Raw genomic sequence first — 26,779 nt, 5'->3', positions numbered from 1 at the left:
CAGAGATTTAGGAACCAGGTTTTAAATTGTAAGACATTTCCAGGGGCAGATGTGGATTCTGACCACAATCTACTGGTTATGAACTGCAGATTGAAACTGAAGAAACTGCAAAAAGCTGAGAATTTAAGGAGATGGGACTTGGATAAACTGAAAGAACCAGAAGTTGTAGAGAGTTTCAGGGAGAGCATAAGGGAACAATTGACAGGAATGGGGGAAAGAAATACAGTAGAAGAAGAATGGGTAGCTCTGAGGGATGAAGTAGTGAAGGCAGCAGACGATCAAGTAGGTAAAAAGACGAGGGCTAATAGAAATCCTTGGGTAACAGAAGAAATATTGAATTTAATTGATGAAAGGAGAAAATATAAAAATGTAGTAAATGAAGCAGGCAAAAAGGAATACAAACGTCTCAAAAATGAGATCGACAGGAAGTGCAACATGGCTAAGCAGGGATGGCTAGAGGACAAATGTAAGGATGTAGAGGCCTGTCTCACTAGGGGCAAGATAGATACTGCCTACAGGAAAATTAAAGAGACCTTTGGAGAGAAGAGAGCCACTTGTATGAATATCAAGAGCTCAGATGGCAACCCAGTTCTAAGCAAAGAAGGGAAGGCAGAAAGGTGGAAGGAGTATATAGAGGGTTTATACAAGGGCGATGTACTTGAGGACAATATTATGGAAATGGAAGAGGATGTAGATGAAGACGAAATGGGAGATAAGATACTGCGTGAAGAGTTTGACAGAGCACTGAAAGACCTGAGTCGAAACAAGGCCCCGGGAGTAGACAACATTCCATTAGAACTACTGATGGCCTTGGGAGAGCCAGTCATGACAAAACTCTACCATCTGGTGAGCAAGATGTATGACACAGGCGAAATACCCTCAGACGTCAAGAAGAATATAATAATTCCAATCCCAAAGAAAGCAGGTGTTGACAGATGTGAAAATTACCGAACTATCAGTTTAATAAGTCACAGCTGCAAAATACTAACGCGAATTCTTTACAGACGAATGGAAAAACTGGTAGAAGCGGACCTCGGGGAAGATCAGTTTGGATTCCGTAGAAATGTTGGAACACGTGAGGCAATACTAACCTTACGACTTATCTTAGAAGCTAGATTAAGAAAAGGCAAACCTACATTTCTAGCATTTGTAGACTTAGAGAAAGCTTTTGACAATGTTAACTGGAATACTCTCTTTCAAATTCTGAAGGTGGCAGGGGTAAAATACAGGGAGCGGAAGGCTATTTACAATTTGTACAGAAACCAGATGGCAGTTATAAGAGTCGAGGGGCATGAAAGGGAAGCAGTGGTTGGGAAAGGAGTGAGACAGGGTTGTAGCCTCTCCCCGATGTTATTGAATCTGTATATAGAGCAAGCAGTAAAGGAAACAAAAGAAAAATTCGGAGTAGGTATTAAAATTCATGGAGAAGAAGTAAAAACTTTGAGGTTCGCCGATGACATTGTAATTCTATCAGAGACAGCAATGGGCCTGGAAGAGCAGTTGAACGGAATGGACAGTGTCTTGAAAGGAGGATATAAGATTAACATCAACAAAAGCAAAACGAGGATAATGGAATGTAGTCAAATTAAATCTGGTGATGCTGAGGGAATTAGATTAGGAAATGAGACACTTAAAGTAGTAAAGGAGTTTTGCTATTTAGGGAGTAAAATAACTGATGATGGTCGAAGTAGAGAGGATATAAAATGTAGACTGGCAATGGCAAGGAAATCGTTTCTGAAGAAGAGAAATTTGTTAACATCGAGTATAGATTTAAGTGTCAGGAAGTCGTTTCTGAAAGTATTTGTATGGAGTGTAGCCATGTATGGAAGTGAAACATGGACGATAACTAGTTTGGACAAGAAGAGAATAGAAGCTTTCGAAATGTGGTGCTACAGAAGAATGCTGAAGATAAGGTGGGTAGATCACGTAACTAATGAGGAGGTACTGAATAGGATTGGGGAGAAGAGAAGTTTGTGGCACAACTTGACTAGAAGAAGGGATCGGTTGGTAGGACATGTTTTGAGGCATCAAGGGATCACAAATTTAGCATTGGAGGGCAGCGTGTAGGGTAAAAATCGTAGAGGGAGACCAAGAGATGAATACACCAAGCAGATTCAGAAGGATGTAGGTTGCAGAAGGTACTGGGAGATGAAGAAGCTTGCACATGATAGAGTAGCATGGAGAGCTGCATCAAACCAGTCTCAGGACTGAAGACCACAACAACAACAACTATAAGTCCTAGGTATTTAGTTGAATTTACGGCGTTTAGATTAGACTGATTTAACGTGTAACCGAAGTTTAATGGATTCCTTTCAGCACTCATGTGGATGACCTCACAGTTTTCGTTATTTAGGGTCAACTGCCAATTTTTGCACCATACAGGTTTCCTAAATCGTTTTGCAATTTGTTTTGATGTTCCAATGACTTTACTAGATAATAAACGACAGCATCATCTGCCAACAACCTAAGACATCTGCTCAGATTGTCTCCTAAATCGCTTATATAGATAAGGAACAATAGAGGGCCTATAACACTACTTTGGGGAACGCCAGAAATCACATCTGTTTTACTCGATGATTTTCCATCAGTTACTACGAACTGTGATATCTCCACCATCTCACCAATCGAGTCGCACAACTGAAACGATATTCCACAAGCGCGTAGTTTCACTACAAGCCGCTTGTGTGGCACAATGTCAAAAGCCTTATGGAAATCTAGAAATACGGAATCAATTTGAAATCCCTTGTCATTGGCGCTCAGCACTTTACGTGTCGAAAGAGCTAGTTGTGTTTCTCAAGAACGATGTTTTCTTAATCCGTTCTGACTGTGTTTCAATAGACCGTTCTCTTCGAGGTAATTCATAATGTTCTACAACAATATATGTTCCAAAATCCTGTGTGAGTAGTGTCTATTCTGCGCGTTTAAATGTCGCTGTTAATACACAGCGATAAACGAATATCGCACTAGACTAATTTGGGAGCGCTCTATCGAATGAGTACTTAAAATTCCAATTTAAAAATAATTTTATTTGTAACTGGAAACAAGCCGACGCCTTCTACTGATAATGGGCGTCACATGAAAGACGTCATGAGCAGTACTCCAATTGCGAAAAGCAAAATCGAAATGGGAAATATCTGCTGAAACACCAGAGAAAATGCCCCTGACGACTCTTATGAGAGACATCCTGTACACAATCTGTTTACTACAGTTTGTAATATACCACCTAAAATGGCCTCATGGTCTAAATTGCAATAGCGGGCTTTATGAATACAGTATATCATTTTACCTTCAAAGGCAACCATGGTATCAAAACATTATGTTTAACTGTTTGGTGATTGCATTTCACAGGTTCTTCCACGGTTCTGAAGTTATTTTCACAAAAATAAATGTAACTGGGCTAACAAACTGAATAAGTCATAATTACATTACTAGCCGGTAACGAGCTACCGGAGACCGCGAGTACGTTGCATCAGAATACTCAGAAACTATCCCTGAACTACCTCCTAAACTGTGTCAGTGGAGCTCGGTTTCACCATGTAAACAGCCACACATCTTCCTACAAGCAGCCACACATCTTCCTACAAACAGCCATACATCTGTCGACATACAGCCACACATCTTTCAGTATGCCTACGCCAGCATCAGTAACTGAAGTTTATATTTAGTATCTGATCTCACATTCAGTGTAAAAACAACATTTAAATTTCTGATCTTAAATTAGGCCTACCATTTTTCTATTATATGCATTGTTTCAGTTGTTGCACCACTCTAATCAATGACTTGAGAGAAAGAAAAAAAGGTTTTTGCCGATTGGTCCCAGCCTTATTATTCTGAATTACGCACATTAGGTAGGCCAGCTTCACTGACATTTGCTGATTTTGGAACCAAACAACAAAATCTGGAACCATTTACCAAACACCAGAGTTCAGGTAGACGGGAGGAACAATCTAGAAACTGATCAGATGCTTTGGCATCTGTTCTGATTCACATGAAATGACTCCAAACGTTATTAACCATCGACATTCTCAATTGTTTTAGTTCATTTGATTTTTGGTAGAATAGGACTATAGCTGACAAAATATAGCATTTCGTGAGTTGTGAGACGTGACCTCCACAGTTATATCTTGTGAAGATTTGTGCTGCACTGAGGCGCTAACTCGGGGCACTTCCATTATGGGGTATCCTTCCAACAACCCAGCTTTGGGGTCACTACATTTCTCGTAGTTTCCAGACGATGGATCTGAATGCTAAGCTTTCAGTTTGTTAACACTTTCGTTTAGTTACATATAATTTAGAGTGAAATGTTGATTATACACTTACGACGAGCAATACTGCCCATTTACCTTGTTTCCGTATGCCATTTCTGTATGTGAGCTAATGGAAATTGTTTTGTTACAGCATTTCGTGAAGCAGCGTTACGCATTCCACAACATCGTCGGAAGATACTATTGCGCAACGGTAAGTATACTACCGCTAATCGCGAGACGTGTTACTTGATATTACAACATAATGACTATCTGCATACATTCAGAAGTATCCGGAGTGTTTAACCAACCAGGAGACCTATCTCAATGCTTAATCGACTGTGACAGCATGTTAGCTACGCAGACTTGACAGTCTGGGATGGTATTTGATATTATTTCAGTGCTTACAAAGTCTACGCAAATTTACAAAGAGATTGTCAATATGAGCCCACTCTGCAATATCATGTTGCACCCACTCTGCCCTGGATGCACCGATTCGCTGGGATGGTTATCATAAAGCCGTTGTATCATCTTGTGAGGCAAGATGACCCACAACTGTTGTAAATGGTCATTCATGTCCTGGATACAGGTAAGAGGACAGGATTGACGTCCTAGCTGGTCTCACACATGTTCCATCGGGGATACATGGCTAGGGGAGAGGTTTGAGGATGTTGGCCATGATGATGATGATGTTTGGTTTGTTGGGCGCTCAACTGCACGGTCATCAGCGCCCGTACAAAGACCTAATTTTGACACAGCCCAATCTAGCCACTGTCACGAATGATGATGATGATGCTGGGTATGAGGTACCACCACATCACGCAAGCAGTTCATATAGCCACATGCCATGCGTGGATGAGCTTTGTCCTGTTGAAAAATGACACCACAATACTGTCGCATGAGAGGTAACACATGAGGATGCAGGATGCTCTGAGATGCTATGGTGTCGTCAGAGTTGCCTCAGTCACTACCAGCTGTCACCAGAAGTTATACTGGATGGCTCCCACACCATGACGCCAAGAATAACGACCCTGTGACTCTCCAAAACAATGGAAGGATGGGACCTTTCCTCAGATCACCGCCAAATTTGCCGACAGTGGTTCAAAAATGGTTCAAATGGCTCTGAGCACTATGGGACTCAACTGCTGTGGTCATTAGTCCCCTAGAACTTAGAACTACTTAAACCTAACTAACCTAAGGACATCCCACACATCCATGCCCGAGGCAGGATTCGAACCTGCGACCGCAGCAGTCGCACGGTTCCGGACTGCACGCCTAGAACCGCGAGACCACCGCGGCCGGCGCCGACAGTGGTCATCCGGGATAATGCAGAACAGTGATTCGTTGCTGACCACAGTGTAACGTAGCAAATTATTACGAGTTGTCATCTTGCATTGAAAGCGTGGCTTGTCGGGGAGTCTTGAGGAGAGCAGGTTCTGGTTCTCACGCTGGTACAACTGACGCTGGCTACTGGGCTGAGCGAAGCGTGTACTCGCTTAACGCTGAGTACAATACGTTACACACACTCTCTATGAATATGAAGAAGTACTATTAAATATTAATCGATCTTTTCCATACTTAGTATACCAAATGCTATGAATCACACGACCATTCTGTTAAAATTTCAAATCAATAACTAGAATACTTTCGGAGATATAAATTTTTACCTAAATCACATAATAACCGTGCTGGAATTGTGAAACAGAGTTAGGGGCTGTAATATATCTATAATATCAACTGAAACTACAACCAAGAGGATAGGTCCATATAATTTAACTTTCTGGAATTTTCTTTAGTTTCTTTACCATAGATTTCTGACGTAAGTAAAAGTACTTTGGAAAATTATTTTTTCATTGTGTTTTGGTTGTGTAAGTGTTTTGTAGAGACTGTGAGAGTGAATGGCAGTCATGCGTAAAATGAGAATGTGATATTTCATTTAAAACTGTGTAAATGTATTCGTGAGAAGTTGTCGTGTAATAGGGGAATTTGTAACGTATATCCGAGTGAGCTTGATTTTGTAAGAGGCAGCCAGAAGAGGAGTCGAGTATTAAATTTATTAGTAATTTATTTTGTGGAAAGGAACTGTATTTTGTTTTGATTTAACTTTATTTAGTTTCGGAACTACGAGATTTCTAGTCTAAATTACTTGTGACAACCTGATTGGCTGGCATTAGAAATACCGCGAGTGTAGAAGTGCTCCAGATGAACTGATTGGCTTCTTAACATACTAGCCAACAGGAATCCAACACTTCCCGCGCGTTTGATTAGGGCTCTGTGCCTCAGATCTATGAGTCGACAGAGTCGCTCGGGAGCCGTCTTCTGGTAAACTCCTACGTTAATCCGCGCTGATCAAGTCTGTACGAAAATGAAGAAATTTGCGCCGGCCGGAGTGCCCGAGCGGATCTAGGCGCTACAGTCTGGAACCGCGCGACCGCTTCGGTCGCAGGTTGGAATCCTGCCTCGCGCATGGATGTGTCTGATGTACTTAGGTTAGCACTATGGGACTTAACTTCTGAGGTCATCAGTCCCCTAGAACTTAGAACTACTTAAACCTAACTAACCTAAGGACATCACACACATCCATGCCCGAGGCAGGATCCGAACCTGCGACCGTAGCTGCAGCGCGGCTCCGGACTGAAGCGCCTAGAACCGCTCGGCCACAGCGGCCGGCCCAGTCATATCGTTGAATTTTAACCATTCCTACTGAAACGGCCTGTATACCCTAATAGGCTTGGTAACAACACTAATACACCCTGGTGCCCATTCTAAGCGTGCATGTAACAGGGAATTGCGACTCTAAACATTTCATATTCACTGATGGTTGTATATTTACGAAGTTAGATTGACATCCGACTATGTCTCCTGTGTGTTTCACTTCTTTCGTCAAGCTGTGTACTAAATGTGTGGAAATTAATAACTGGCATAAGACCGTGCGAGGTGTCGTTGGATATCTCCTGACATTAGCAACCAGAATACATTGCTACATCATTATCGATAATTTACACACAACCATTTAGCTATGAGATACTAAGTACCGCTGATGAATTTAATCACTTAATTTATCTCTCTCTCTCTCTCCCTCTCTCTCTCTCTCTCTCTCTCTCTCTCTCTCTCTCTCTCACACACACACACACACACACCGGCATGGCACAGAATAAAACAGACAGAATTAACTAACACGTTTAACGTGAACATTTTAATTAGATGATGCCTAGTAAATTATCCTGATTATCTTAGGGATGTAATATGCAGAATAACGTATTTTTTGAAACTTCCTGGCAGATGAAAACTGTGTGCCGGACCGAGACTCGAACTCGGGAACTTTGCCTTCATAGGAAAGTGCTCTACCAACTGAGCTACCCAAGCACGACTCACGCCCCGTCCTCACAGCTTTACTTCTGCCAGTACCTCGTCTCCTACCTCGTACGTACGAGGTACTGGCAGAAGTAAAGCTGTGAGGACGGGGCGTGAGTCGTGCTTGGGTAGCTCAGTTGGTAGAGTCTCCTACCTCGTACGTACGAGGTACTGGCAGAAGTAAGGCTGTGAGGACGGGGCGTGAGTCGTGCTTGGGTAGCTCAGTTGGTAGAGCACTTACCCGCGAAAGGCAAAGGTCCCGAGTTCGAGTCTCGGTCTGGCACAGAGTTTTAATCTGCCAGGAAGTTTCACATCAGCGCACACTCCGCTGCAGAGTGAAAATCTCATTCTGGAGCGGTATTCTCTGTAGCACCACATCTCAAAAGCCTGTATCCCTCTTTCCTTTCCGTACAGGACTCTGAATCGTGCACGTTTCACTTCCAACCAAGGCTACACCCCAAATAAATACACACAACCATTTACACACAACCATTTACCTACGAGATACGAAGGGCCGCTGATGAATTTAATCACTTAATATTTTAAAATTCTTTCTTTTTCAAAAGTCCTTCATGCCTTCTTGCTATTGCCAATCAGCACTTCATTTCTTCTCTACATCGCCCACCGTCAAATCTTCAGATAGTAAAACCTCGCCTGTTGCTTTTAGTGTCTCATTTCCTAATCTAATTTCTTCAACATTGATTGATGTAATTTGACTACATTCCATTAACCTGTTTCTACTTTCTTATGTTCATGTTATAATGTCTTTTCAACGCCGTTTCTATTCCGTTCAGCTGATTTTCCAAGTCCTTTGCCGTCTCTGACCAAAATTGCAATGTCATTGTCAAGCCTCATAGTATTTATTTCTCCTCACTGAACTTGAATTCCACCTCCATTTTCTTTTTTACTGGTTGCTCAACGTACAGACTAAATAACATGTTGGATAGGCTACTACCCCGCCCTTCTCCATTCTCAACCACTGTCCTGTTTCACCAATAATGGTTAGGGACAGTGTTCTCTGAAGCAAAAGAGATTTTTACACTTGCCTATGTTGTACGGAATTCACTGAGGTCTGCGAAAGTGTTAACGAAATTTGTAAAATAATACTTTCTCAAATTAAGTCGCGTTTGATTTACAGTATTTATTGGCACGTCGAGTTTTGGTAGCATGTTACCCAAATGCTATCTGTACATAAGTTGTTAGTTACAGATTCATCTGAAGTGCAATAAGACATTTTTGTTGGGTGTCCTAGTGAGTATTTGTTCCTAAACGTTGTTATCTACCGCCAAAAAATATTAAATCTGTGTATCGTGCACAAGTATGTGCGCTTTGTGTTTCAATAATCCAAATGGCCCTGAGCACTATGGGACTTAACATCTATGGTCATCAGTCCCCTAGAACTTAGAACTACTTAAACCTAACTAACCTAAGGACACCACACAACACCCAGCCATCACGAGGCAGAGAAAATCCCTGACCCCGCCGGGAATCGAACCCGGGAACCCGGGCGTGGGAAGCGAGAACGCTGCCGCACGACCACGAGATGCGGGCTTCAATAATCCCAAAGATATCTTTAGTCACATGTTGTGGCACTATATCCGTCTCCTAACATAAACAACACCATGTCTTTATGTTAAGATAAGAATACATACTTCCTTGTGCACTTATATCATGGCACAGATTTTATCAGTTTTTGTCAACTTATTGACTTTTACTCAGATTATATTCCAGATTTTTTTGTATGGGAGAAATACTCAGTAATTCCTTTGGTATTATTATTAGATAAACAATACCGAAGCCTCTTCACTATCAATGGAACAAGCAGTCAACATTAGCGATATTTTTGAACATATTTTCATTATTAAAGCTAATTATTGACGACTTCTTCCATAAAAGATCTTAAATAATACCTAAATGTCACTGAAGAAGTTAGTAAGCACATAATAATCACTTTATATAGCCTGTGCCGTGATGTGTATATGCCTGTACAAAAAAATCTGTATTCTTAGTGAATGTATAGGCGTGAATCACAGGCGTGTTAACAACTGTACGGGAATGAGTGAACTCATTGTGCAGTTTTTGTTTTTGCGCCACATAGGGATGTAAATTCCACAACATGGAAGTAAAGTTACCTTTGGAAGTATTTTGGAGGTATCTAAATATGTAGCAATATAATGGTCCACACTAATGTCAAGTTTAACTTTTTTGGACATGGGAAGCAACATTTAGACACACAGTCCCACTGGCACACCCAGAAAAAAATCTTTTCACTCTTAACATAAAACTTTAATTAATCATTAATGTATTAGATTTAGCAAGGTACCTAGTGACTGATGCACGCTGCCAAGTGCATAGTGCTATAGTTGCTGAAACTGAGAACGCGTTATTTTCTAAAAGTAATTCTTTTTGTTCATAAGTGATTGCATAAGAGGAAAATTAATTTTCATCGAGATAACGCGTTTGCCTACCTTGGAGCTTTATTGTGGGAGAAACTGACGAACTAAATGATATGTTGGTGAATGTGCCAACACCTTGTAGATAGAGGAGGCCGAAATGCACGCTATCTAACGCAGACGGGCGTGAATTCTGGAACAGGATAAGTAGTGAATTCTAATAAGAAAAGTATGCAGCTCCTCTAATACTTAACTTTTATTTATCCTTGTTGTGAATACAGCATTCTTGATGAGACATTTCATACGATAACTATCAAACTATGTAAGGCTAATGGCGCCTTGCTAAGTCGTAGCCATTAACTTAGCTGAAGGCTATTCTGTCTCTCGGCAAATGAGAGCAAAGGCTTCGTCCGTATAGTTGCTAGCAACGTCGTCGTACAACTGGGGCGAGTTCTCGTACGTCTCTCGAGACCTGCCGTGTGGTGGCGCTCGGTCTGCGATCACCCAGTGGCGACACGCGGGTCCGACATGTACTAATGGACCGCGGCCGATTTAAGCTACCACCTAGCAAGTGTGGTGCCTGGCAGTGACACCACACTAAAAATATCAATTACTGGGAGATTCGAAACTTTAGTACCCTCAGACTTCCACCTATTACCACACCTAAATAAACTTGTGGCTTAATAACTTTTTGGACCCAGTGAAGCTTGTGGTAGCTGTGATTGAGCGTTTCGCTTGACTGCATATGATTAGAGTCGGTGACCTCGCTGCCAACAGACGGAGCACGCGGAGCCGGCAACTGTGCTCTGCGACGGCAGGTAAACAGTACGTGGACTGTGTAGGGCCTTCTGCGCTGAAGGTCGAGCAGAGGCGGCACGCTGTGGCGGGCTCCAGTAAACACAAGCCTTTGTTGGCGGAAATAGTCCAAGGGCATCCGACATCAATAAGGCCGGCTGTGCAGAGGGAAGTGGGGAGTGGTGACAGATGGCGCAGCGTCTCGGGAGGTCTGTAGCAACGGTCACAGGATAGCCCTGACACCTAGCGCCCAGGTAAACGATTCAAGTCTCGGCGTTGAAAATAAAAGGAGCAAACAGCTACTTTTTTTTGTTTTATTATTCATTCACGAAGTGTGTCGAGATCACATTCTCATATTTAAATGTATTAAAATACCTTTAAACTGAGGTGACAAAATTTGTGGGTACCTCCTAACTTCGTGTCGCACCATTTTTTGTCCGGCGTACTGCAGCAACTTGATGTGGCGTGGACTCAACAAGTCGTTAGTACCCTGTAGAAATATTGAGCCATGCTGCCTCTATAGACGTCCGTAATTGCGAAAGTGTTGGCGGTGAAGGATTTTGTGTGGGCGAACTGTATGGCTAAAATATTCGCTCGGATTGTCCAGAACGTTCTACAAACCAATCGTGAACAACTGTGCCCTGATGACATGGCGTATTATTATCAATAAACATTCCATCGCTGTTTGGGAACACGGCAACCGTGAATGGCTGCGGATGATCTCAAAGTAGACGAACACAACCATTTACAGCCAGTTATCGGTTCGGTTGGACCAGAGGCCCCAGTCTGTTCCGTGTAAACACAGCGCATACCATTGTGGAGCACCTCCAGGTTGGACAGTGCCTTGTTGACAAATTCGGTCCATTGCTTTGTGGGGTCTCCGCCACACTCGAACCCTACCATCAGCTCTTACCAACTGAAATCACGTGACCAGACCACAGTTTTCCAGTCGAGAAAGGCTCAACCGATATGATCACGAGCCCAGAAGAGGCGCTGCAGGCGATGTTGTGCTGTTAGCAAAGGCACTGGCGTCTGTTGTCTGCTGCCATAGCCCATTAACGCCAAATTTCGGCGCACTGTCCTAACGGATATGTTCGCCGTACATCTCACATTGATTTCTGCGGTTATTTCACGCAGTGTTGCTTTTCTGTTAACATTGACAACGCTACGCAAAATGCCGCTGCTCTCGGTCGTTAAGTGAAGGCCGTCGGCCACTATGTTGTCCATGGCGAGAGGTGATGACTGAAATTTGGTATTCTCGGCACACTCTTGATACTGTGGATCTCGGAATATTGAATTCTCCAACGATTTCCGGTGTCCCATGGTTCTAATTGCATCTGCCATTTCGAGTTGAAAGTCTGTTAATTCCCATTGTGCAGCCATAATCATGTCGAAAATCTTTTCATATGAAATCACCTGATCGCAAATGACAGCTCTGCCAAGCACACCTTATGTACACGATATTATTGCCATTTTTATGTACAGGGTTATTACAAATGATTGAAGCGATTTCACAGCTCTACAATAACTTTATTATTTGAGATATTTTCAAAATGCTTTGCACACACATACAAAAACTCAAAAATTTTCTTAGGCATTCACAAATGTTCGATATGTGCCCCTTTAGTGATTCGGCAGACATCAAGCCGATAATCAAGTTCCTCCCACACTCGGCGCAGCATGTCCCCATCAATGAGTTCGAAAGCATCGTTGATGCGAGCTTGCAGTTCTGGCACGTTTCTTGGTAGAGGAGGTTTAAACACTGAATCTTTCACATAACCCCACAGAAAGAAATCGCATGGGGTTAAGTCGGGAGAGCGTGGAGGCCATGACATGAATTGCTGATCATGATCTCCACCACGACCGATCCATCGGTTTTCCAATCTCCTGTTTAAGAAATGCCGAACATCATGATGGAAGTGCGTTGGAGCACCATCCTGTTGAAAGATGAAGTCTGCGCTGTCGGTCTCCAGTTGTGGCATGAGCCAATTTTCCACGGGCTTCGCGTGAAACTTGCCCGCACGCGTTCAACCGTTTCTTCGCTCACTGCAGGCCGACCCGTTGATTTCCCCTTACAGAGGCATCCAGAAGCTTTAAACTGCGCATACCATCGCCGAATGGAGTTATCAGTTGGTGGATCTTTGTTGAACTTCGTCCTGAAGTGTCGTTGCACTGTTAAGACTGACTGATGTGAGTGCATTTCAAGCACGACATACGCTTTCTCGGCTCCTGTCGCCATTTTGTCTCACTGCGCTCTCGAGCGCTCTGACGACAGAAACCTGAAGTGCGGCTTCAGCCGAACAAAACTTTATGAGTTTTTCTACGTATCTGTAGTGTGTCGTGACCATATGTCAATGAATGAAGCTACAGTGAATTTATGAAATCGCTTCAATCATTTGTAATAGCCCTGTACATATCGCTGTTCTATGACTTTTTTCTCCTCACTGTATGTTCTGCTTAAAATATATCTCGCTTTATCGTTTCTTACAGCCCATCCTACCCTCCATTCACCCCAACGATTCCTCCAAAACCATTTCAGGAACTTCACTTCCTGATGCAACCAGTCTTACTTTACCACCTGCCCTTCAAAACTCTAGGCATAAGTTTACAAGGAAAATCTTCCGAACATTCCGCTTCAGATACCATTATCTGACAATCGAGAAGCGTCCTGCCCACCGAATTAAATCCCTAAAAACCTGGAGCCCCCACCTGCCAACGATCCAAAAGAAAGCCCACAACAGACACAAGATACTAAGGGGCCAAACATGAGGATTAAACCCCACGGCCATCATCCACACATACAATTCATTCCATCCTTACTTATGCCAAAGTAACATGGACTTCCGCTCCTCCCAATACTAATGACTCTCTCCAAATTTTGGAATGACATCTACTACACTTAGATTCCCATATTCAGCTACGTTCGCCCAGGTATATCCTCCACCAGCTCTTAAGCTTCCCACAGCATCTCACACATCCTGTCATTCAAAATGAAGGTTCAGTTCACATGTCCGAGGTAACCTGGATAGATTTTAATTGAAGTAATTCTCGGAAGAAGGTGCTAGCCCTCAGTTGAGTAGGAATTAATCAGATAACTTTGTTGTAGTTGTGGTCTTCACTCTGAAGCTCTCGATGCTACACTGTCCTGTGCAAGCCTCTTCACCTCTGAATAATTACTGCATCCTACATCCTTCTGAATCGGTTTACTGTATTCATCTCTTGGTTTGCATCTACAATTTTTACCCTTCACACTCTCTTCTCCCATCCTCTCTCTCTGTCTATCTTCTCCTGTAACGAAACCTACACAGCAGAGGCTGGAAAACTGTTTGATGTCCATATCTCTGGTCCTGTGTGAGCTAGGCGATACTGATACCCACAGTACCATATCTCAATGGCCCAGCAGTATGCAAACCACTTGTCTCCTCACACACTCCCCATCTTCTACATTACACTCTCTTTTTCTTCCACCCCTGTTCTCACACTGATACTTACTTTCTCACCTGCCAACCACCCCTGTCCATCTTTATGCCTCCTACAACTCCCCCACACCCTCTCTCTGTGCTGTTCTCCTCCACCCCCTCTCTGACCACCTGTTCCTCTCCTCTCTCTCTTTCCATCTACACCTCCTCCCCCCCTCTGTCTCTGTCCATCCCCTCCTAACCCCCCCCTCTCTCTCTCTGTAATCCCTGTCTGGAATGGTGAGCCAACACTACTCTCAGACAACGCATCTGTTGTGCATGGCACCTAGAAATCAGGGGCTGAAAAACTGTTTTTCGTCATATCGCTTCTCCTGTTGGAGCTATAAGGCTCTAACTCCCACAGTGCTGACACTTATGAAGTTTGCTGTTTGTATACCCAATTTGGTTGAAATCAGTCTAGGGGTTTTGGCAGATATGCTGGACACACACACACACACACAAACACACACACACACACACACAAACACACACACACACACACACACACACACACACACACCACACTGCTTTATATCTCCACACATGCCAACTGGACTCCCCCCCCCCCTTCATCCCCCCCCCCCCAACATCAGTTTATCGGAACTATGCTGAAGGGAATTAGTGCTACAACATATCCTAGGTTCTTGCTACCTACCTGGTCTTGATTTAGTTAATTTCTTTGCTCTCTGTATTTCCTTTTCAGTAACTAGCACTTAGCTTTCCGCTCTTATTAACTCTTGTGCAATGTTTTCTCAGTGATCTCTGTCTCGCTCTTTACTGTATCTTTCTCCTTTAAGCTCTCAGGTTTTCAAATCTTATCCGGTGCAGTGCCCAACAATCAGTCTTCCCTTCTCAACCTGTCCGATAAGTCTCCCCTGATGAGGGGTTCTGGGAGTCTTTTCCGTAACTTTCCCCATTTCCTAAATCTTGCCAGTCCTTTTCCTTTATTCCTCTGCCTTCCCCTTCAGTCCTTCTACCAAAGGAAAGAGACATCGGCTCTGAAAGCTTGCACATTTCCTTAAATTTTATGTTTTGTCTCTTGTCACTGTTTGGTGAGTAGATTTTTTTGCTTTTCTAAAAACTGATTATTTTCTTTGATATATGTATATATATTTCCAAGTATTTGCATCAAATGTTTATTGGTGATAGATAAGGTCATGGTGAATAATTACAGTTAGACACAAAATGGTCGCCGGCCATTGTGACCGAGTGGTTCTAGGCGCTTCAGTCCAGAACTGCGCTGCTGCTAGGGTCGCATTTTTGAATTCTGCCTCGGGCGTGGATGTATATAATGTCCTTAGGTTAGTTACATTTAAGTAGTTCTAAGTCTAGGGGACTGATGACCTCAGATGTTAAGTCCCATAATGCTTAGAGCCACAAAATGGTCACTGACGCATCCCTGTGACTCTAGGAATCCTTTAGTTTTCGCGGATCTGAAACAACAAAATTTCCCGAACTAGCAAGGCGAGTGGCGCCGGAGGTGTATCAGATGGTTGCCTACCTGCAGGCACCTAGCACTACTTCCAGGGTTTGACCTGTAAAGGCATATTTTTAAAATTCTCAATAAATGGGCGCTGGTCTCACTAGTGATATTGCCAAACTGGGAGGGTCCTAGAGGAACCCTTTTCCATTTTGTTCACGCGTGCCAATGTCGCACTCCTCCATGATCATGCAACAGGAGAGTGTGAAACAGAACTACTGAAAAAGCATAAGAGCCCTTTGCTGTTTCGGATCACGTTTAAATTTCGTCGAATGGTGGTTTCACCCTGTATACCAGAATAAAAATTACAGCCGCACTGCACTCCAAAGTGATGAGATCATATTCAGTGTGGTTCTTAGATAACCTCAGAGAAGGGTTGAAGCGCCAGGGTGGTCAGCAATATCAAAGAATGTCAAAAAATCTTCCTGTTACTCACTGCACTGGGAACTATAGTTTTCAACCGTGGAATGCACGGGAATCAACGTTCCAAGGGAAGGGGTGGTTTCACTGACGCCCTATAAGCCATCCCCTGAGGCGTTTTAGTGTCGATTCTGAGCCGCGGTGTGCCTGAAATGATTTCCCAGCCACTCATAAGAAAACTGCGTAATTTCAACGCTGTGTGTCGCGGTTCCGACCTCCACCACAAAGGCGTCAAAGGACGGGGGGTAATGTGGGTCAGAGGGGGTGTGAAGACCTCATCATCGCGTGACACGCCACGCTGACGTTAGGCAGGATTGTGGTGAAATTTGGTGCCAGGGGGCATCATTAACCCACCTTACACGACACATGAACTTCTAAGCTTCTGGCCTTCATTTCGCATGTGTCGACAAGTTTCTGTTGGAAGAATCGTCGAGCCCGATGACGACATCGCAGGGCGCCAGACTATTTCAGCATTATACAGGAAGGTAGTAGGCACCTTAGAGCCAAATTTCAAACTTAGGCATCGCAATGGGAGGCAATTACTGGGCTTCGAACAAGTGATCCTTTAATTCTGCTGTGCAGTTCGTATGTATAAAGTGAGTAACGGGTGTAAGTAGAGATATTTCTATATGTGGTACTTTAATACGTGCACACATTATTGTATTGGTTGTTTTTTGTCTTTTTCAAACAGCCTTCCCACAAACAAGTCACAGTCTTCACGACGTGATGTTTTTTGCATGGTCGTAACTGCATCACTAAGTGGACTACTCCTGTCAGTACAGACTCACCATTTTGCGTCCACTCTGTAACACCTAACCCTAACCTGCTGCCACGGAAAATAAGCATTATTGACTTTCTCTTACCACACATACTTGGTAGTACCACTCATAATAGGTAAAACCAATTATTAGTCTGCAAATGGCGTAAATAGTCATGTCATGTTGTTCAGTACACCAAAAGAAATATCTGCACTGTATATAGCGATGAGAAAGAGTCTGAAAAGGTTGTAAGTGTGTTTTAGGGTAGGCTGTGCTAAGAAATAATTGTTAAGAAAAAATTACATATATTGCACCGTTCCCATTTAATTACCTATGACGATAGCCAGTCAGGTCCTCGCGCGCAAATTCATTCTGCCTGCCAGAGACGGTGTGGCCAAATGTGCTATTCGGTTGGTTTCCTAACTTACACTTATCATTCCCGATCGACACTGTAACTGGTAACGAGCATTTGAACAAATGGTAACCCGAGGACCCACAGTTGTCGGTGAATTACTGCATCTTAGCGCGTGGAGTACCTTGAATTTGCGCCCCAGTGGCCTGATTCGCTATCTTCAATGCTAAATAATTCGGAAACGGCGCAACGTATCGATTTTTTTTCTCAATAATGATTTCTTAGCAGAACCTACCTTGCAAAACCTTTACAAGTTTTCCACACTGTTTCTGACCACCCTATGTATATAATCTTTTGTAGTTACTGATTTGTTTCTCTTTTCTAAGAAATGTTGCACAACATGACTATAACACAAGGACTTGCTTTGGTTTGAGTATTGTGTATTAAACCGGGGACCTAGAAACGCTGGAGAGGCTTCGTCCCGCTAGCCCTCAGTGGTTAACAACCCCACAACAGGCCACAGCACCCCGCCCCCCGCCCCCTCCCCTGCTCTGGAACGTCTCATACCAGACGAGTGTACCCCCAAATGTTTGCGTCCTAGAGTAATTTTGGTGTACGTGCATGGAGACAGTGATTGCGCAGCAATCGCAGACGTAGTGTAACTGAGGTGGAATAAGGGGAACCAGCCCGCATTCGCCGAGGCAGATGGAAAACCGCCTTAAAAACCGTCGACAGGATGGTTGACACACCGGACCTCGACACTAACCCACCGGGTGGATTCGTGCCGGGAACTGGCATGCCTTCCCTCTCGGGAAGCAGCACGTTAGACCGCGCGGCTAGCCGGGCGGGCTGCTTCGGTTTACTCTTAGAAGCATAAAGTTTTATCTATGACTATCGCTGTAGTTACTAGTAGTGTTACCCCAGATGCATGCGCATTCGCTCCACAGTGTAAAGTGATTTAAAAATCTTGCAAGCGACTCACTTCCAGAACGACTGAAAGGGTGTCAGTCGAAATATCGGAACAGGAATTAAGAATATCCCGGATGCACTCCCGAAACGTGATGGAACATCTACAAAGACTTCAAGGGATTAACATCAGTACAGAAAGAGACCACTACATTCTGCCGCAGCCATGGAATATGTCTAATGTGTTGTAAATGTAAACACATTAGGTAACTATAGCATACTGAAGTTTTATAGGGAGGCCTCCTGCAGACTGTCAGAGTTGTTGAATAGGGGGCCACATTATTTAGTGAGATACGATAACAGACGACACTATCCGATGAAAGATCATAAGCCAAAATGATGTGGGCAATACAAATAGAAATGCTGAAATGTAATGTAATCCGTAACCGCACTTAAGCTTTATTTTAATAGTATTATGGTTAGTTGCTGTACGGTTAAATACACATGTACTGTGTTGCTGCATAAGTTCGTAGCACTTTTCCATAAGATTAAAAAGCACGACAGATACACATAACAGAGTCTTTAGTAATCAATAATCACAGCATTCACACAAGGTTGGCGCCGGTGACGACACCTGCAACGAGCTGACATGAGGAAAGTTTCCTACCGATTTCTCATACACAAACAGCAGTTGATAGGCGTTGCCTGGTGAAACGTTGCTGTGATGCCTCTTGTAAGGAGGAGAAATGCGTACTATCACGTTTCCGACTTAGATAAAGGTCAACTTTGATAAAGGTCGCGATTGCGGTTTATCGTAACGCGACATTGCTGCTAGCGTTGGTCGAGATCCAATGACTGTTATCAGAATATGGAATCGGTGGGTTCAGTAGGGTAATACGGAACGCCTGCTGCATCCCGACGGCCTCGTATCACTAGCAGTCGAGATGCCAGGCATCTTATCCGCATGGCTGTAACGGATCGTGCAGCCTCGTCTCCATCCCTGAGTCAACAGATGGGAAGGTTTGCAAGACAACAACGACGTTTGCAGCAGCATGGACTATCAGCTCGGAGACCGTGGCTCCGGTTTCCCTTGACGCTGCATCACAGACAGGAGCGCCTGCGATGGTGTACTCAACGACGAACCTGGGTGCACGAATAGCAAAACGTCATTTTTTCGGATGAATCCAGGTTCTGTTTACAGCATCATGATGGTCATATCCGTGTTTGGCGACATCGCGGTAAATGCACATTGGAACCGTGTATTCGTCATCGCCATACTGGCGTATCACTCGGCCTGATAGTATGGGGTGTCATTGGTTACACGTCTCGGTCACTTCTTGTTCGCAATGACAGCACTTTGAACAGTGGACGTTACATTTCGGATGTGTTACGACCCGTGGCTCTACCGTTCATTCGATCCCTGCAAAACCCTACATTTCAGCAGGATAATGCACGACCGCATATTGCAGGTTCTGTAGGGCCTTTCTGGATACAGAAAATGTTCGACTGCTGCCCTCACCATTACATTCTCCAGATCTCTCACCAATTGAAAACGTCTGGTCAATGGTGGCCGAGCAACTGGCTCGTCACAATACGCCAGTCACTACTCTTGATGAACTGTGGTATCGTGTTGAAGCTGCATGGACAGCTGTAACTGTACACGCCATCCAAGCTCTGTTTGACTCAATGTCCAGGCGTATCAAGGCCGTTATTACTGCCAGATGTGGTTGTTCTGGGTACTGATTTCTCAGGATGTATGCACCCAAATTGCGTGAAAATGTAATCACATGTCAGTTCTAGTATAATATATTTGTCCAGTGAATACCTGTTTATCATCTGCATTTCTTCTTGGTGTAGCAATTTTAATGGCCAGTAGTGTACATTGTGACATGAGATGATACATAGAAAAGCCAATCAATGGTGTGGGGCCACGGTAGCTCGCCAAGTAAGCCTTTAAAGTGCTGCCAAACATTTTCTGCACGAAAACTCATGATAACTTTTTTCTTTACCTTTTTTCGTTTGGCAGTAGTGGGGGGGGGGGGGGGGACAGGAAGGAAGTATTCCTTGCTTATTTTATGCCACGAGGCAATACAATGAACCCCGAAATTTACTGCGAAACCTTAAAACAACATGCCTTTTGTTTTCAATGGCTCTTCTGAACTTGTTTAAGTTTTGGCATCGTTTTCTTTCACGATAACGCTCGGCCAATTACTGCCGCTCGCACACAAAGTTGCTTAATTGTTTCAACTGGCAATTACTTGATCAGCCTCCGTGCAGCCCTGATTTGTCACCTAGTGATTTTCACCATTTCCGAAGATGAAAAAATTATTAGTCTCACGGAGGTTTGAAGATGACGAGTTAAAAAAGTGTCTCAAAGAGTGGCGTAGATCACAGATAGCAGAATTCCACGAGGGCGTTGAAAAAGTCATTCGTCGATATGGCAAGTACAGCAGGCAGTTATGCAGACCCATAGCTGACAATTATAGCTTTACATTGTACGACGGCGTGACGAAAGGTGATCCCTCCGAATTTTTTAAGGAAAAACTCTTAAAAGTTTTTCATAAAACAAATGTTCTTAACACTCTGCATCTTTATTATTCATATCTACATATTTGCAGCCCTCTGCCGCTAGAGGGCTCTGAATTGTAGCGTGTAATATGACGATGTGTAACGTAGCTATGTCGATGCGTGAGAAACCTCGTGCTGTAGTCGAATTTTGAATTTGAAGAGCTCATCCACCTGCGGAGCACTCTCTGCTTCAGCATAACGATGCCAGACCGCCCCCCCCCCCCCCCCCCCCATGCGCTGAGACCTCTGCAACAATCCGACCCCTTGGGTCATCGATCATCCTCCATACAGTCCAGAGTTAGCCCGATCCGATTTTCGCGTGTTACCAAAACGTAAAGAACGCTTAGGAGGACTCCATTTTGATAGTGATCAAGCAGTGTAAGCGGGGCGGGGTTGTGGTCCCGTCAACAAAGTCAGACATTCTAGAGTCACGGCATCAATAAATTCGTCTCTCGTCGGGAGAAATGTGTGTGTCGCTAAGGTGACAACATCGAGAAATAAATATGTAGGCATGAATAATAAAGACGTAGAATGTTAATAACGTTCGTTTTATTTAAAAAGCTTTAAGAGTTTTCACATAAAAAATTCAGAGGCACTACTTTTCAGCACGCCCTCGTATATAATAAAAATGGTATAATGTACTGGCGCTTTTTTATAAATTACGGAACTTAGTTTCTGAATAGCCGATGTATTTGTGATACAACCCATGTTACCATGTTCGTGCAGCAACGAAATCACGTGACTGATATTTTTTTCTTTCTTTCTAAGGGCTTCTTTTCTCACTTGTGGCCACTATAGTCACACGGCACTGTCGTAAGGAAAATCAACAATAACAGCGTCACCCAACCATTCAACAAGACGGCAGAAACATATCGCGTCAAAATAGCCTGAGGCTGTCCATCGACTGTAGTTAACCAAATGGCTCAAATGCCTCTGAGCACTATGGGACTTAACATCTGAGGTCATCAGTCCCTATAACTTAGAACTACTTAAACCTAACTAATCAAAGAACATCACACACATCCATGCCCGAGGCAGGAAGCGCCTAGAACCGCTCGGCCACAACGGCCGGCTGTAGTTAATCGGCCCGTCTTGTTGCTAACAAGTGCGGTACTACGCTTGCGAATCGTTCTGTAGATAGATTCTTCGTCGTGTGGCTCGAAAAAGCCGGTGCTCCCTAACGATTCGCGTGTGCCTCAAAGCAAACAGGCGTGCCACCCGAACGTCCTGGAGCGACAAGGCACGTGCGATACCGGCTGGCTTGTTGACACTTACCTAATTTCCGGTTCACCGCTGACAACAAAACAAGCAAGAGGGAGTATTGGGTTGACGACCTGTCGACGACAGAGTCGTTCGAGGCAGAGCCCTGGCTCGTTTGGGCGCCTGCGGGGAAATTAATTAATTAGTTCTGAATTTCGCGAACAGTTGCCTCCTATATCCATCTTTTGATTTGCAGCTCCTTGTATTGGCCGTGTTTGCAGTTAAAATTTTTGGGATTTGAGGTCCGCCAGTTAGCAAAACACTGATTTTCTCAGTACCCAAACATGTTTCGGCACCACTGTGCCATCATCGTTTTTATTTATTCTTTACATTTGGTGAGCATGAATTTTCTGGACCACTTTTGTGTTAATTATTACAGGTAGCTTGTCATGTTTTCGTGTTCTGGTGTTGCGAAAAGCTTTTTACTACGTTATTCATGGAAAATACTGTCTCAGCATGATGCGGAGACTGGAAGTGCTTGCCACACGAAAACATGACAAGCTACCTGTAATAATTAACACAAAAGTGGTCCAGAAAATTCATGCTCACCAAATGTAAAGAATAAATAAAAATGAAAACCCACTGATGATGGCGCAGTGGTGCCGAAACATGTTTGGGTACTGAGAAAAACGGTGTTTTGCGTAACTGGCAGACCTCAAATCCCCCAAAAAAAGTTGCCTCCAATTCTTGTCGACGCTAACCCTGTACACGCACCATATCAGAAAACGGCGAAGAACTTGGGTATAACATAAAGTGAGCGTCTCAGTTGAGCAGAAAATATTACGCTGTTCGAAGACTTCCACTTGCATCTGCCCTGTCCAGAAATTTCGGAACTTGTGTACTCCTTGTTTTGCCGAACCTCAACTATTGTGATGTGACAAAACACAGCACGAGTAATCAGATCCTAGAAATTTAGAATTAATCCTGAATGTTTGTGTGCGCTACATCTGCAGTATCCGTCTGTTTCACCGTCTCAGTGCTTCATACGCTCAATTAGGATGGCTGCCGTCACACAAGTTAAGTGTCTACCATATGCTATCACTACATCACAGCCTGCCGCTGTGGCCGAGCGGTTCTAGGCGCTTCAGTCCGGAACCGCGCTGCTGCTTCGGTCGCAGGTTCGAATCCTGCCTCGAGCATGGATGTGTGTGATGCCCTTAGGTTAATTAGGTTTATGTAGTTCTAAGTCTAGGGGACTGATGGCCTCAGATGTTAAGTCCCATAGTGCATAGAACCATTTGAACCATTTTTCTACATCACAGTTACAGCAGGCACACAGGCTTTCAGTCATTCTTTCTGCTATCCATACGTGAATGAAGCGAAAGAAACCCTAATAAATAGTACAATAGTATCCTCCACCATGCACTTCACGGTGGTTTTCAGAGCGTAGGTGTAGATGTAGATGAGAGGAGGGCAAGCAGAGGCAAGTTCAGTATCATCTAACGCAAGAATGGAGGTGACGCTCCCTGAACAATATGCGGCTTTTAAATTCTGCTTTCGTCTCAACAAATCTTCATCTGAGGCCTACGCATTGTTACACAAGGCCTATGGAAAGTCTGTTCTTCCCTACAGCACGGCTCGAAGACGGTTTAAATTGTTTAAAGAGGGCAGACAATCAACTGCGAAGTAAAATTGACTCGGCACGCCAGTTACCACTGTTACGGTAGAAAACATCAACACAGCTGCTGTCATTGTGAGAGAGGATCTACAAAAAACCTTATCTATATAAACGATTTGGGAGACAATCTGAGCAGCCGTCTTCGGTTGTTTGCAGATGACGCTGTCGTTTATCAACTAATAAAGTCATCATAAGATCAAAACAAACTGCAAAACGATTTAGAAGAAATATCTAAATGGTGCGAAAAGTGGCAGTTGACCTTAAATAACGAAAAGTGTGAGGTCATCCGGATGAGTGCTAAAAAGGAATTCGTTAAACTTCGGTTACACGATAAATCAGTCTAATCTAAAAGCCGTAAATTCAACTAAATACCTAGGAATTACAATTACGAACGATTTAAATTGGAAGGAACACATAGAAAATGTTGTGGGGAAGGCTAACCAAAGACTGCGTTTCATTGGCAGGACACTTAGAAAATGTAACAGACCTACTAAGGAGACTGCCTACACTACGCTTGTCCGTCCTTCTTTAGAATATTGTTGCGCGGTGTGGGATCCTTACCAGATAGGACTGACTGAGTACATCGAAAAAGTTCAAAGAAAGGCAGCACGTTTTGTATTATCGCGAAATATGGGAGAGAGTGTCACAGTAATGATACAGGATTTGGGATGGACATCATTAAAAGAAAGTCGTTTTTCGTTGCGACGGAATCTTCTCACGAAATTCCAATCACCAACTTTCTCCTCCGAATGCGAAAATATTTTGTTGAAACCGACTTACATAGGGAGGAACATTAACAAAGATAAAATAAGAGAAATCAGAGCTCGTACGGAAATATTTAGGTGTTCATTCTTCCCGCGCTCTATACGAGATTGGAATAATAGAGAATTGTGAAGGTGGTTCGATGAACCCTCTGCCAGGCACTTAAATGTGATTTGCAGAGTATCCATGTAGATGTAGATGTAGGTGTAGATGTACGAACACTTTCTGAAATACAGAAAATTTCATTGGGTGCCACACGCAAGTTGGCGACAGAAAACTTAGACCTAAGACGCGTTCGTGCACGATGGGCTTCAAGACAACTGAGTCACAAACAATAGGAGATTCACGTGCAGGTCTGCATGCATTTGATGTTTATGTTACAGGAAGATCCGGAGTTTCTGTCAAAGGTAACTACTGCTGATGAAAAATGGCTACATCACTTTGATTCTGAGAGCATACAGCAAAAATTAGTGTCGAAATCACCAACCCCAAAAAAGCAATAATGGTTGCTTCTATTACGAAAGTTATGTTCAGCTATTTTTTTTATATATTTATGGAATGGTTTATCAGCATGTTAAACCTGCACTCGCATCAGTAACTGGACAATAATACAAGGGTGACCTGAAAACTTGGCAAGTTCAAATCAGGGGCGAAAGACCACAGAATTGTGAAACCAGCTGCATTCTGCACCACGATAATGAATGGCTGCATACTGCAAATGTTGTTATTAGTATGTTGCAAAAATGTATGTGAAGTGCGTTCAGCGCCCTCCTTATAGGCTGGATTTAGCCCCGTCTAACTGTTTTCTATTTCCTAATCTGAAGAAGCACCTTTGTGTGAGACATTTCGCACCATCAGAAGCTGTAGTCAAGGCTACGGAGGCGATTCTGAAAGACCTATCCAAAAAGTGTTTGCAGTATGTCTTTGCAGAGCGGCAGAAATGCTGGGACAAGTGCATCGCATCCGTAGGACACTGTTTTGAAAATAACATGAAAACTGAGGATGAGTAAAGATATGTTCCCAAAAAAAAGATAGTCCTTTATTGAATGACTGTCGTAATTAGTCTGTCCTCGTCTTCTCAAATCCTTAAAGAAGGGTGGGGGATGGGGGGGTTCAATGAGTAAGTAACACAAGTAGGTTAGTAGCGTCCACAGTTAATGCTGGTGAATGCAACTTTACGAGAAGGCTTTCGTGGTATAATTGCCATTTACTTAAGCGTCTATCCATTTCACTTTATCAGTAGTTCCGTGGCGGTCACACGTGGCCAAGCATACTTCCTACCATTCGCGTGCACTTCTTTGTTGAAGTTCGATATACCTTTTAGTCGTGTTTGGTATGGGTCCCACACACATCAGCAAATGCTCTAGATGGGTCGGGCGAGGGTTTCGCAAGCAATCTTCTTCGAAGCGACGCTGTATTTTCACAGTATCCTATTAATGAACCGGTCCCCTGATTTTCTTACAGCTGCGCTACATAATCATTCCATTTCATATCCCAACAAATTGTTATAACCAGCTGTTTGTATGACTTGATTGCTTCCAATTCTAAGTTACTGATATTGTAGTCTTTGGATATTACGTTCTGTTAAGCACACCATTTTACATTTCTTGACACTGAAAGCAAGTTCCCCATCTTTTCATCACTTTGAAATCTTATCAATATCTGAATGAATATTTGTACAACTTTTTTCAGGCACTAGCTACATCATCTGGAAAAAGTCTGAAGTTGCTATTAATAGCGTCCGCCACGTCATAAATACGACAGATGGATGGTATGGGCCCCAACACGTTTCCATGGAGCACATCTCAAGTTACGTATACATCTTGTCCATGAATTTCCAGCGAAGGAAACATGCTCGTATCCCCCTACCGCGAAATCCTTAATCAGGTCACAAATTTCCTTTGATACGCAAATGATGTAGACTATCTCCGATGTTATTCAACGAGTACATGGGTTATTCGGAAAGTAAGGTCCAAATCGGTCGCGAAATGGAAATCACAGTGAAACTCCGATGAAGCCTTGCACAGATGTGTAGGGCAGTGTCTCTAGTATGCCTAGAACAATATCCGCCAAGTACGAGTGTCCGCTGATATATTTCGCCTGATCTCATGCAACCGCACATAACGTAACTGTTTAAATGTGTGTGAAATCTTAAGGGACTTAACTGCTAAGGTCATCAGTCCCTAAGCTTACACACTACTTAACCTAAATTATCCTAAGGACAAACACACACACCCATGCCCGAGGGAGGACTTGAACCTCCGCCGGGACCAGCCGCACAGGAACGTAACTGTCATGCTGTTTATTTTATTTTATTTTATTTTATTTTATTTCTATTAAAGAATAAGCCGCCATTTGACTGTGTATTACTGTATTTATCTTCTGTACTAACTATCCTCCCGCCGGAGGTT

At 43.4% G+C, this 26,779-nt stretch overlaps 1 protein-coding gene across 1 annotated transcript in view; it reads left to right on the top strand.

The window, feature by feature from the left end:
• Window positions 1-26,779, top strand: part of LOC126195350 (uncharacterized) — a 633,865-nt gene that overhangs the window by 357,983 nt on the left and 249,103 nt on the right. Inside the window, exon 5 of the mRNA XM_049933928.1 lies at window positions 4,399-4,458. Within this exon, the coding sequence (XP_049789885.1) occupies window positions 4,399-4,458 (60 nt within the window). The remainder of the gene's footprint in view (window positions 1-4,398; window positions 4,459-26,779) is intronic.

This window comes from Schistocerca nitens, chromosome 7 (assembly GCF_023898315.1).
Source record: "Schistocerca nitens isolate TAMUIC-IGC-003100 chromosome 7, iqSchNite1.1, whole genome shotgun sequence".
Classification (NCBI taxonomy): domain Eukaryota; kingdom Metazoa; phylum Arthropoda; class Insecta; order Orthoptera; family Acrididae; genus Schistocerca; species Schistocerca nitens.
This window is presented reverse-complemented; position numbering and strand designations above follow the sequence as displayed.